The sequence below is a fragment of the Oncorhynchus keta genome, chromosome 12 (assembly GCF_023373465.1).
Source record: "Oncorhynchus keta strain PuntledgeMale-10-30-2019 chromosome 12, Oket_V2, whole genome shotgun sequence".
In the NCBI taxonomy this organism is placed as follows: domain Eukaryota; kingdom Metazoa; phylum Chordata; class Actinopteri; order Salmoniformes; family Salmonidae; genus Oncorhynchus; species Oncorhynchus keta.
Window position 1 is genome coordinate 33,602,329 of NC_068432.1, and position 14,329 is coordinate 33,616,657.

General features: G+C 41.0%; 1 protein-coding gene across 2 annotated transcripts; it reads right to left on the reverse strand.

Annotated features, from left to right (window-relative positions):
- Positions 1-704: 704 nt before the first annotated feature.
- Positions 705-14,234, reverse strand: LOC118370478 (glycerol-3-phosphate acyltransferase 4-like). 2 transcript variants are annotated; one of them, XM_035755515.2, is made up of 13 exons: positions 14,096-14,234; positions 12,751-13,224; positions 9,605-9,674; positions 9,200-9,494; positions 8,907-8,981; positions 8,709-8,798; positions 5,490-5,583; positions 5,100-5,215; positions 4,662-4,717; positions 4,416-4,501; positions 4,200-4,328; positions 3,934-4,013; positions 705-3,777 (listed from the first exon to the last, which is right to left on the reverse strand). In XM_035755515.2, the coding sequence occupies exons 2-13, from the start codon at positions 12,913-12,915 to the stop codon at positions 3,516-3,518; spliced, it is 1,518 nt and encodes a 505-aa protein (XP_035611408.1). In that variant the 5' UTR covers positions 12,916-13,224; positions 14,096-14,234; the 3' UTR covers positions 705-3,515. The 2 variants fall into 2 exon arrangements, with proteins under 2 accessions (XP_035611408.1, XP_035611405.1); XM_035755512.2 differs by having other exon boundaries at positions 14,057-14,210.
- Positions 14,235-14,329: the final 95 nt, after the last annotated feature.

Here is a 14,329-nt window from a genome sequence, read left to right on the forward strand (position 1 = left end):
TGACTCCCTGACCTGAAACTCTTCATTGAGATCACCAAGATAATAGGGGAGTATAAGCCAAATGGGTGGGGAAATGGTTTCAACTGTGTGCTGTTATTCTCTTTGACATTTTTCTTAGAAGTCTGGATTTCCTGAAACAGAAATGCCTTAAACTAAACAGTTGTTCTGGTCTGTCCTCTCTCGTGGTTATGGCGAAGGTGACCACAGATGGTATCTAGATGTAGGAAGGGATAATTCGGCCAAAAAAACAGTGTGAACCTCAACACCCTGTCTAATCGGCTGAAGTAATGGCGACAATGGCATTCATTATGGTCCTTCACCACTTCTACCATGAGACCTGAGTCCGAGCCAGCAACCTGTACACAGCATCCAGTCGACACTATCAACTACCTTTTCCTCATGTGACATGGGTCCATGTGGAGTGAGCATGGAGAGAGATCCAGTCCTAACTTCTCTCATGCTGCTGGTGTACTGGTAGGAAAATGGACAGAGACATAATGGACTGTAAAGGACGGTGGCGGCTTAGGTGAGAGACATTATCAAGGGCCATCCACTTTGAACATGTTCCCTTAAAAAGGACGAACTGAAACACTATCTGAAGAAGAACTTGAAGAAACGCCAGGAAGGATAAACATTTCCATAACGTGTTTTTTGTTAAATGACTGCTCAGTCCACATGCCCACACACACTATATATGTAATGTACAGTCTGCAAAAATGTTTTACTTGGTTCTTCCATGATAGACAGAACAGATAAGGTTAACATTGATTCTATATGTGCACAGGCTCCACTGTGGGGGGAAAAAAGCACATGGTTCTCAAAAAGATTTTCAGCAGATGTGGGTTTCTTGCAAGTGTTACATTTAAAAAAGGAAAAATGTAACATTTAAAGAGGAGCTGGGTTGGAGAGGCATATGCTGTCACATACTGCAGTAACAGCAGAGGTATAGGCATCCTGATAAATAATAATACAAAATGTTCCCTTATATCCCAGCACATTGACCAAGAAGGCTGTTTTTATAATGATGAATTGTACCTTACATGGTGAAAAATACACATTGATTTCATTGTATATCCCACCAGGGGCAAATCTGGTGTTTTTAGATAGAATTCAAGCTATTGAACAAAATATAAATGCAACAATTTCAATGATTTTACAGTTCATATAAGGAAATCAATCAATTGAAATTAATTCATTACACCCTATTCTATGGATTTTACATGACTGAATAGGGGTGCCCATGGGTTGACTCTGAGAGAGCATAGGCCTACACACTGGGGAGCCAGGCCCAGCCAATCATAAATATTTTTTTCTCCACAAAAGGGCTTTATTACAGACAGAAATACTCCTGTTTCATTATCTGTCCGGGTGGCTGGTCTCAGACGATCCCACAGGTGAAGAAGCTTGATGCGAAGGTCCTGGGCTGGCATGGTTACACGTGGTCTGCGGTTGTGCGGCCGGTTGGATGTCCTGACAATTTCTATAAAATGACATTGGAGGCGGCTTATGGTAGAGAAATTAATATTAAATTAACAGTTCTGGTAGACTGCTGTCAGCATGCCAATTGTACGCTCCCTCCAAACTTTAGACATCTCTTGGCATTGTGTTGTGTGACAAAACTGCATATTTTAGAGTGGACATTTATTGTCCCCAGCACAAGGTGTAATAATCATGCTGTTTAATCAGCTTCTTGATAATCCATCCACCTGACAGGTGTGGCATATCTTGACAAAGGAGAACTGCTCACTAACAGGGATGTAAACAAATGCGTGCACAACATTTTTGATAAATAAGCTTTTTGTGCATAAGGACATTTTCTGTGATCTTTTATTTCAGCTCATGAAACATAGGACCAACACTTTAAGTGTTGCATTTATATTTTTGTTCAGTGTATTTTGATACAATTATTAGTGGGGCTTATATTTAGCCTAATTTCACACACACTGAATTCATGACAATATTGTTAACTTTTAGAAATGCAATATATTTTACCATTGATTGTACAACAAAGCTTATTTAGATAACATGGTAACAGTCTTCCATGTCATGTTCTCTATTGTCTAGGACTGTGACACATATTGACCCATTATCTGCATATTTGGTCTGCTGTGGCTTTGTAACCTTTCCTCCTGTTTTCACAACATGCATAAATGGATCGTTCCACGGATTGAGTGCCTTTTGCCTCCCTTTGATATTTGAAGTTGTAATTGTGCACCAATACTGAAAAGCCTGTTATATTAAAGTGCTATTTAACGTTAACAGATTTTTATTTGACTAAAGACTTGCTAAAGTGCCAAAAATCAGCATTTTGACATGTCCCTCGTGTTTTCCAGACTTCTAGGAGGATTTTATCCCACTTAACACAAACATTTCTCCATCATTGTAAAGCCCTAGTTATTTTATTGCTTTGATAAAGTCATTTCTGAAGATTATTATTTACTTCACGCGATAAGTGAATAACTTACATTTGTCCCTCATTTTAGGGGCCACCCTGTTACATTAATGGAACTCTAATTTCAACTATTCCTTTTATAAAATATTTTCTCTAAAGAAACTACGACATCAAATCATAATGTAAAAGCTTTTTGGTTATTTTCTGGTGTTGTGTGGTGGGTGGATAACTGAATGTTTCCCCATAGATAGAGAGGGTAGAAATGTAAAAATAAAAAATATAAATAATTGTGATGAAACTTGCATTCAATTGCCCATCCCTATTGCACACAAGTTATGGCTAATTTAAGATGAAAACTTCAAACCTGTTAAGTCAACCCTGTTACTTTAAAAGTTTCAATGCAGCCATTTTATCTCAATATCAAATCATTTCTGGGTAAAAAGTTTAATTGAAATTTTAATTGAAAACTAACAAGAATAGCTTCTTAGCAAAGGGCAATTTCTCAAGCAAGAATGTTGCTAGGATTGTCTGGGAGTAGTCTGAGTGTGGAGGGGAAAAGTAAAAATGTGCTGTTATTGGCAGGAGATTTGACACCCTCTTTCTTGTTGGTCTATTCATTTACCTGTATGGTGATGTCACCATGGAAGGCCAAAACAGGCTGAAATTAATTTGATTAAGTTTAACATGTCCTCTTTATGATACATTGTTTTACTCAAGTTTTGGGGGACCTAATTGCACTACCCAAAATTACCCAAATATACTGGTCAAAATAGCATAAATACAAAGAAAATATTAAAGATAAATATTTAAATACAGTATTAAAACAGTTAACATTCATAAAATGACTGTGACATAGTGCAGCACAAACTCAAAAGTATGTGGCTTACAGCCTGTAGAAAATGATACTGTTTCAGTTGTACTACATGGTCTCTGAGTAGTTAATTGCTATTGAAATGGTCTCTGAGTAGTTCATTGCTATTGAAATGGTCTCTGAGTAGTTCATTGTTATTGAAATTACTTTAAGGCTTCCAATCCAATAAATCCTCTGGTCTAGTGTCTCACCAAGACAGTGAGTGGGGCTCCGCTGACACTTAATAACCTGGTAGGAATGGAACCCCCACCCTCATTGGTCCTTCATTGGTGTCTCTGAGCCTCTCTCCTCTTCTTCTTGTAGTCTCAGAGTGCAGTCTTCCAGTGGTCTGGGTGTGTAATCTTCAAGTGGTCTGTCTTCATTTTGGTCCCCCTCTTCTAATTCTTCTTCTTCATCTTCCTGTGGTCTGTCTTCACCTTGGTCCTCCTGGTCTCCAACCAGCACCTTGCTGTACAGCTTCTGCTGCTCCTCTTTGAACGTATTTTTCACCTTCCCTCGTTTCAGCCCTCCATCCCTTAGAGCAAACAGATAAACACAGGGAAGAGCCGTTTTGTACAACCCTCAACACATGTACACTTGCAAGAATGTACACACCATGATACACACACAGATAGGAATCGTTCTAGACAGGATGTGTGTGCGTGTGAGATGCGTATTCACTGAAACTCACCACAGCAGGTCCACCAGTCCTCCCTGCGTGGCGATGGCTGCTTTTACTCTGTTTGCAAACTGCACCGCATCCTCTCCCTCCTATGCAGACAACAGAGATGGCTCAGTCAGACAGTTAACATTGAGTCTCCATACCAGGATGGAGTTTTTGACTTATCACTGTCAGGATTATTTAGGTCTAGATCTTAGGGGATTCCCTTGTTTATAACTGCATTATACAATCAATAATAGCAACGTTACTGGGCTAAACCAATACAAAGGCCACACCTCTCTGCTCATAGGTGGAAGGTACCAGACACTGCAGACGATGGCCCAACTGCTCATCATCCTCAGCAGGTAGTTGACCATCCCAAACTTACTGCTGTTCCAGAATGCGTCGCCAAACCTAGGGTCATACTATCACAGGGAGGTCAAAGGGAGAGAGTTAGGTGGTTGAGAGAGAATAATAGATAAAACGGCAGTAGAGAGAGAGGGAGAGACTACCTTAATGGCCACAGGGTAGACAGTACAGCCTATCTCAAAGCTGCCCTTTTTGAACATCATCACTGAGGTATTGTTGATGCATGTGCCTGAGTGAGAAACACATTGTCACGCCGCATCATTACACACTCACACAGATCCGACATAGGATGAATTTTCATCATCATTACAGCCTTCATTAGTTGCCATATCTCATTTCTATTTGAGCAGCACTCGATCCACCAGAAAAGGGTCCGTTTTCATACTAACCCTCTGGGAAGATGAGGATGGGGTGTTTAGTTTTGTCTGCTACATGATTGCTAAGCCTGGAAAATGAAAATACAGAACAGTGTAAATAACATGTTTATAACTAGGGATGGGAAAATTACCATATTACCGTATAACCGACGGTTATGGATGAAGACTGTCACGAAAATAAAATAACCGGCGAACGAAGAGCTGACTGAATGATCACAATTAAGAAGCATATTTCTATAGCAGCACATGCAGTCCGGAGTGAAGGAGAGGAGAAAATGTGCAACAAAAACCATCATCCAAACTTCCATGACCGTCACAGCGCTACTAATAATATAACTGTTTTCACCACATAATAAGAATGCATTCGTTGCTTTTTAATGCCTTCGCCAAGTCTGACAATGAGAAATGGAAGGAAAGTATGGTTTCCTCAACATGCAGCTGCAGTATTACCTTTCGGCCACAAGGTGACGGTCTTTGACTTCAGATCTCTCAAACCAGATGTGGGGACTGGATTTCACCATGGCTCTCTGGACTACCCCGATCAAACCACCATGGATCTGGCCAACCTGAGAGAGGAAGTGATGACTGAGTGGAAATCTTGAACTAAACATCTTGGCAAAGAATGGGTTATACATCTGTCTCCCAAGCGCCCCACATATTCCGTACTAGCGCGCACACACACACACACACACACACACACACACACACACACACACACACACACACACACACACACACACACACACACACACACACACACACACACACACACACACACACACACAGCTTTAAACAAACAGACAATGCTTACTGTTACACACTAGGATTTACATACAGTACCATAGAATAGCAGCCATCATTGGCCAGGATGATGACGTCAATGGGAGTTGTGTGATTCGCCACACAGATGCCTCCATTCTTTGGTTTGTTCTCACTGTTGGCAGAGCAAGAAACGACTGAATGAGACACATTAACAAAACCGCCTATCTCATAAAACTACCAACAACCAGTGTGTGCCACCGTAATTGACATACAGTGCCTAAAGAAAGTATTCATACCCCTTGACTTATTCCAAATTGTGTATTACAGCCTGAATTCCAACTGGATTACTTTTTTTTTTTTTAAATCACACCCATCTATCTACACACAATTCAATAATGACAAAGTGAAAACATGAAAACAGACATTTTTGCTAATTTATTGAGAATGAAATTCATTTTCACAACCCTTTGCTTTGACACTCCAAATGTAGCTCAGGTGCAGACAATTTCCTTTGATCATCCTTGAGATGTCCCTACAACTTGATTTGGGGCAGCCTAGTGGTTAGAGCGTTGGGCCAGTAACCAAACGGTTTCCGGATCGAATCCCCGAGCTAACAAGATAAAAAATCTGTCGTTCTGCCCCTGAACAAGGCAGTTAACCCACTGTTCCCCCGGTAGGCCGTCATTGTAAATAAGAATTTGTTCTTAACTGACTTGCCTAGTTAAATAAATGTTTAATAAAATAAAAATATATAAAAAACATTGGAGTCCACCTGTGGCCAATTGTTTGGACATGATTTAGAAAGAAACACACGTGTCTATATAAAGGTCCCACAGTTGACAGTGCATGTCAGAGCAGAAACTATACCATGAAGTCTTGGGAAATGTCTGTAGATCTCTGAGATGGAATTGTGATGAGGCATATATCTGGGGAAGGGTATAAAGCAATTTATAGAATGTTGAATGTTTCCAAGAGCAGTGGTCATTGGGAAATTAAAAAACATATGGAATTACCCAGACTGCCAAGAGCTGGCCGTCCGACCAAACTGAGCAACCGGGCAAGAAGGACCTTGGTCAGGGAAGTGAACAATCTGTCGTTGCTAATGTTAGCAATCAACCTGCTTCAGAGTGAAAAAGACCTTAGACCGGGTTGAAGATTTACTTTCTAACAAGACAATTACCCCAAGCATACAGCCAAGGTAACACTGGGATGGCTTTAGAACAAGAATATGAAAGTCCTTGAGTGACCCAGCTAAAGCCCAGACCTGAATCACATAGAAAATCTATGGAAAATTTTGAAGATTGCTGTTCACTGCCACTCCCCATCGAACTTAACAGAGTTTGAGAAAATCTGCAAGGAAGAATGGGAGAAAATCCCCAAATCCAGATGTGCAAAGCTGATACCCAAGACAACTCAAAGCTGATACAGACATACCCAAGACGTCTCAAAGCTGATACAGGCATACCCAAGACAACTCAAAGCTGATAAAGACATACCCAAGACAACTCAAAGCAGATACAGACATACCCAAGACAACTCAAAGCTGATACAGACATACCCAAGACAACTCAAAGCTGATAAAGACATACCCAAGACAACTCAAAGCAGATACAGACATACCCAAGACAACTCAAAGCTGATACAGACATACCCAAGACGTCTCAAAGCTGATACAGACATACCCAAGACGTCTCAAAGCTGATACAGACATACCCAAGACAACTCAAAGCTGATAAAGACATACCCAAGACAACTCAAAGCAGATACAGACATACCCAAGACAACTCAAAGCTGATACAGACATACCCAAGACAACTCAAAGCTGATAAAGACATACCCAAGACAACTCAAAGCAGATACAGACATACCCAAGACAACTCAAAGCTGATAAAGACATACCCAAGACAACTCAAAGCTGATACAGACATACCCAAGACGTCTCAAAGCTGATACAGACATACCCAAGACAACTCAAAGCTGATAAAGACATACCCAAGACAACTCAAAGCAGATACAGACATACCCAAGACAACTCAAAGCTGATACAGACATACCCAAGACAACTCAAAGCAGATACAGACATACTCAAGACAACTCAAAGCAGATACAGACATACCCAAGACAACTCAAAGCAGATACAGACATACCCAAGACAACTCAAAGCAGATACAGACATACCCAAGACGACTCAAAGCTGATACAGACATACCCAAGACAACTCAAAGCAGATACAGACATACTCAAGACGACTCAAAGCTGATACAGACATACCCAAGACGTCTCAAAGCTGATACAGACATACCCAAGACAACTCAAAGCTGATAAAGACATACCCAAGACAACTCAAAGCAGATACAGACATACCCAAGACAACTCAAAGCTGATACAGACATACCCAAGACAACTCAACACTGATACAGACATACCCAAGACAACTCAAATCTGATACAGACATACCCAAGACAACTCAAAGCTGATACAGACATACTCAAGACGACTCAAAGCTGATACAGACATACCCAAGACGTCTCAAAGCTGATACAGACATACCCAAGACAACTCAAAGCTGATAAAGACATACCCAAGACAACTCAAAGCAGATACAGACATACCCAAGACAACTCAAAGCTGATACAGACATACCCAAGACAACTCAACACTGATACAGACATACCCAAGACAACTCAAATCTGATACAGACATACCCAAGACAACTCAAAGCTGATACAGACATACCCAAGACAACTCAAAGCTGATACAGACATACCCAAGACAACTCAACACTGATACAGACATACCCAAGACAACTCAAAGTTGATACAGACATATCCAAGACAACTCAAAGCTGATACAGACATACCCAAGACAACTCAAAGCTGATACAGACATATCCAAGACAACTCAACACTGATACAGACATACCCAAGACAACTCAAAGCTGTAATCGCCACCAAAGGTACTTCTCCAAAGTATTGACTCTGGGGTGTGAATACTTCTGTCAATTATTATTTATTTATTTCATGTTCAATAAATTTGCTAACATTTCTAAAAACATGTTTTCACAAAATCTATTTAAACCATTTTGAATTCAGGCTGTAACTCAAAATATGGAATAAGTCAAGGGGTATGAATACTTTATGAAGGCACTGTAAGACTGGCTTTGAGCTCAGTACAAGATAGGGCGGTGAGTCACTAAATGGGCAGAAAGCTGTGACAAAATACAGTAGGTTTGTGTCTCTGTTGTCTGAGCTGATGTTATGAACACTAGCCAGTGCGCATTTGGTTGGTCTACAGTGCCTGTTGTGATAGGTGATGATGGCAGTGAGGGATCGGACACAGATGCGATAAGACATCAGATGAATCTTCTCGCTGAGGTACGTCCTTAACCTGAGGAGATCAACACACTGACAATAAGGCTTTCACCAACACAGAATCTTCTTGTAGATAAGGTACTGTAAGTTTGTGGTAATTCTGAGGGTGTTGGTGGAAACGTACCAGCCGCTTGGTATGAAGCCCACTATGGTAGTCAAGACCACAAGCAGACCAATACCAGAGGCTGCCAGAGTAACCCTGTAGAACACAAAACAGTCCACCACATATCAATTTTGTTTACAACAAAAGTTGCGATGTGCAAAACCCACAAAAAAATTGTCTTTCATGCCAAATAAACACAATTCTTATAAATCTCATTTGTCGACATCTTGATGTCCACAACAGCTTCTTGTCGGCCAATAACTAGCAAAGACGTTTCCTGCCTTAGATGCTGACCCTGACTCTTGACCTCTGACCTGAGTGGCAGCAGGAAGCCATAGCGGATGAAGAGACCCAGTCCCCAGAGCACGCTGAGTCGCAGGCTGATGTGGCGGGAGTTGAAGTTGCTGCGGGTCAGCAGGTTCCAGGACTCCAGCTCCTGAGCAGAAAAGCGCTTGGTCACCTCGTCATCCACGATGCTCTCCACCCCACGCCGGCAGAAATACATGATGTCCGCCATCTCAAACTCAGGCTCAGAGCTCAGAGTGGTGCCGCTGGCACGGAGCTCCTGGATCTCCTGCTCCAGAGATGACATTTCTTTAGCTATGATACCTGAGACAGAGAGGGAGTGAGGGAGAGGGATGGAAAGAGAGACAGAGTTAACACAACAACAGAGACATTGCCATTCCCATAAGTGAGAGATGTACATTAAAAGGTCGTACCATTACTATAGGGTTTATAAAGATGTTGATTCTTCTCCTTTGCGCCTCTCTCCATCCGCACAGTAGCCCACTAAAAAGAGGGGGGGTATCATACATTAGTTGTACATTAACTTTAAACCATGAATTCTATCCCAAAGGTATTTATAAGCCATATTCTATAGCTTATGACATTTATATTCATAATTCTTATCATTTGATGAGAAGCAATCATTTCTCTGTGCCAAGATATCGTCATTCATAAGCCTGAAGGTGCATCACAGATAGTCTTGGGGACCAGACTGTATCTCCTAAATGATTATGTTAGCCTGGCCTAAGCAAGACTACATCACATGGTACAACTGACAAAGAGTCAAGAGCTGAGTAAGCAGATCCACAGAGAATAGGAACACAACAGCTATCTTAGACAGGCCCATAAGCATGAAACAGGCAGTCTGGAGTATTTGGGGGGCATGTGGTTTCCCCTGAGGGACAGACTGAAAACAGCCCACAGCACTGTATGACTGCAAAATTTGTTCACTGTGTCTTTTATGGGTCAGCAATTAGCAATCAATATAATTACAGTAGCTATGCTTCAAGTTGGCCAACTCAACTATTTGTGGCTTCCATAATGTAAACAGTGCCACCTGCAAAGACCACGTCACTGCATGTTATACACATAACCACAGAACACATATTACAGTACCTCTCCATGTTATTGTATATTAGGAGGTATGGATGGAAGGACTCGAACCATCCCAATCATTTAAAAAAATATTTTACATTTAACTAGGCAAGTCAGTTAAGAACAAATTCTTATTTACAATTACGGCCTAGAAACAGTGGGTTAACTGCCTTGTTCAGGGACAGAATGACAAATTTTTATCTTGTCAGCTCTGGGATGTGATCTAGCAACTTTTCGGCCCAACACTCTAACCACTAGGCTACCTGCCACCCCATAAAAAAGGAGGATCCGAACGGACCCGAGGACAATCAGACCCGAACCAGAAGTGGTCAGGTCTATTCGGGTCTATCAGCTGTGGTTACATAGAATTTGGACCTGCTCAGGTCCCGGGCCAGGTATTCAGGTTCGGGTGGACCAGTGAAGACTACTGTATATCCCTTCCTAAACCATTTCCTCCACATTTCCTGTGGCTGCCCCACACCTAGGCCTAATTCACTCATGATTTCCTTGAAAATAACCTCAATCCTGTGTTTGAATGTGTAGGAGATTATAATCATATTGATATGAAATCCCTAGTAATTTGAAAGTATAATGCTGCTAGGCTAATTCAGCACTTACAGCCAAAGGCACTGTGACATGCTCCTGACAGATGCAACAGGTTGATGTCAAATGTCATGTGGTAGGGGAGAACCAAAGACCACACACACACTGCCACCTGAGGACAAATTTGACAAATCCACTGAGAGTAGTGGTCTCTCGTGCTCACTTTAGTGAATGAAAAATAAAATTATATGAATTGCTCCACAGAACAATGTCTATAATGCCATGTATTGTCAGTGAAGTTGACTGACCACATTAGGGGGAAAAAGAGCCAAGCTGAGGTGACTAGTCTCTCCACAAAGCCGATCAGACACAACCTGGGGTGTAATAAGGGCAGCTATTCTAAATTGAGCCTGGCCTTAGATGAACGCCCCTTACTGCTAAGCGAATTCAAAATATAGGCATAGTTCAAGTTCATACATTAAAACTGGAATACAATTATTTTGTATTGGAGTATGAAAGTCGCCTATCAAAGTTTTTCAAAAATATCTCGATGCAGGCATTCACTAAGGGCCCAATTCTGAGTTAGGAATTGACGCCTTCTCTACGCACTTCTCAGTAGTTGGTATTCAGATTTACCTTATTCAGTCGCGTAACACTCTCTTGCGCGCTCTGAATAAATTTCATTAAACTATTGAAAACCCTCCCATTTGCTGGCCAACAGATTTTCTCGTGTAGTTTTTATTCAATAGGGTTTTTCAGGACTTTTATCTGAAGCAATCCTTTTAGTAGAATTTTGTCTACATACACACAAGAATATATCGACAGAACGGGTTCTGAATATTAGGGATCAAGTAAAGAAATCTATCTAAATATATGCATATTCGTCTCCGTTTCAGCACCAATTGGTAGATTTAAAAATACAAAGATTTTGTAGATTATTTAGGTTTAGGAAAGTATTTATGAATCATTTAAAAAAAACAGGTTTGGAGAGCCTTTACAAACAAAAGAAGGAAAACGGTGGTTTGATTCATTCAGAAAATTTCCACATTAATTTCTTCAACCCATGGTAATGTTGGAAGATTAGTGTAGATATAATTATAATAGAACAGTCTACAACAGTATACCCTGTTACCCTTGTCTACTGCCTGCACTAAACATGGCTGTGTCATCACACCGTTACAAGTGTTGCGCCATGCGTCGGGTTCAGACTGTTACGGCATGGTCTGCGCACCACTCCATTACGATTTAATTAGCCTGCAATAACAACAGGACCTTACCGGAGTTCAGAGAGGAAACAAACGAAGGTAAACGAAACAATGTAATTAAATAGAATGATAATGTAACCTATATCAACTGAAGGGAACTAACAGTAAATTGGCAGTTGAATATGTGTGGTTATTAGGCCTACTGACGGCCGATACTGATAGTGGCTAATATTTAACGTGATAGAAATAGGAAAAAGAGAAAGTCTGTAACTAAAACATTTGAGTGACCATCCCTGCAAGTTAAAAGGCTGTACAATTTAAATTCTGCATAATGTCACAGCATTTCATAAACTTTACTGTGGGGAAGTTGATCTGTTGCTATGCTTCAGTTTGCTTCCATATGACTGGTTTCACGTCGATCGTCTCCAGCGATTATAAGGTCAAATACACCTAAAACATGTGTTATTTTTATTTATAATTCCCTTATCCAAACTGATTACTCATTTATCAAGTTGTAAATTACAGTGCATGGAGAATGGTGGTATTTCTCTCAGAAAAAATAAAGATGCTTTTTCCACTTGGACATGGTAGTTTCGCTAGATCTTAAGCATGAGAAAAGGTGTGTAAATTCAAGGTCATAATACGCATATAGAGAAAAGTGCATAAAAACGTTCCATTTACGCACGCTTAAGTAGAGTCGGAATCGGACCCATTGTGACAGTGTGAAGCGAACTCACCTCAAAGACCTTGAGAAGACTCTTCATGTACAGTCTGCGGATCCCAATGGACACTCCAAGGACGGCCGGAACGACTATGACTAGCAGCGAGCTCAATCCCACAGTGAAGGATATGCCAAGGACTATACACAGCAGGTTATCAAATGGGAGGAGGAACCAGCCCATGTTGGCCACAGGTGAGGCCGGGGCTGTGGTGCAGTAGAGTGGTGAGGGGATATGGCAGGGAACAGGGAGGACTGATAAAGGACTAAAGATAAGTCCAGGACCAAGACTAAGGCTGCAGATTAGTCCTCTTGTCCCTTTATAGCCTCAGCTTCTGAAGCCTGCACTGAAACAAGGGCTTCATGGGCACATCGGACCTGGGGAAGCTCAAGTCAATGTCTAGGAGAGCAGACTGATCTCATCATGAAGACTATAATAAAGGATCCAGTAATGTCAGAGCATCCAAAACTTCAGTCCTCAACTTAATCCATCCTTCAAAAGAAAAAGGAAAATGGTAAACTACCAGTCTGTTTGTATAGGTTGTTTTTTATGGTTCCTTTGCAAAAGGGATGAGACTGCCCTGGAAAAATACAGATATTGGTGTAGCTATCCTGTATAGTGAAGGCTGGTTAAATAGTTAGATGTGGGACACAACTGATGTTCAATTGCCATGTTAACTGAACAGTTAGCTAGCTCAGTGTTATAATGCTCTTACACAGAGTTATTAAACGTCAGTAGATACAGTACATAACTAGTAGAGGTCCCATATGGTGCTGTTATAAACAACACAGCAACAGCTAGTTAGCAGCTTACTAAATTGCTAGCTAAGTAGTGTTACCTAGCAACCATCAATGATCTTTCCCATTTGGACAATAGATGCAGAACACACAGAACTAGTTCGAACTTAGAAAATCTATTGTTACAAAGCAGATGTACTTGTTCACATTTAGATAGCTAAATATATCTAAAAATAGCTATCTAGCTAGCTAACATAACAATCTTGAAGCTAGCTAGCCGAGCAAGTTAGCTAACTAAGCTGCTTACTAGGTCTCGAAAACCCTTCTCCGTATGTAGCTAACGTTAGGGTTTTCTGCCATTCTCATCTGTCAGAGCGTCTAGTGTATGTGCTCGGGAAGCGCACTGAATTTACAAACAATCTGACAACGCTCTAAATTTACGAACGACCGAGAACACACTGTCACACAGGAGGCAATTTATGAACGAACCTCAGACGAGCGTGCTATAATAATAATAATAAATCATTGCAAAATGTGTCGTTTAGCAAACAGTAATGATGTCTAAACCCTATTGCGATTATACTCACAAAATATGGAAATGACTTCTTCAGAGTGTGTTTACTCACTTCTTTTTAATTTGGCGGGCTCCAACAAGGAAAACGTATATGAGAAACTCATCATCAATCATTAGCATGACTCCCTCCCTGTCTGCAATCATCGACCTCATACTGCAAGCTAATCCTCTCTGTTTAAACCTGAGTCTGGTCTGCAGTGCTCCGAGAGGGGGGCTCAATCTGGTTTTAATGTCTATGCTCAATGCAGAAGTTCCAGGAGTGGCCCTGCTCTTCATTCCATCCTCT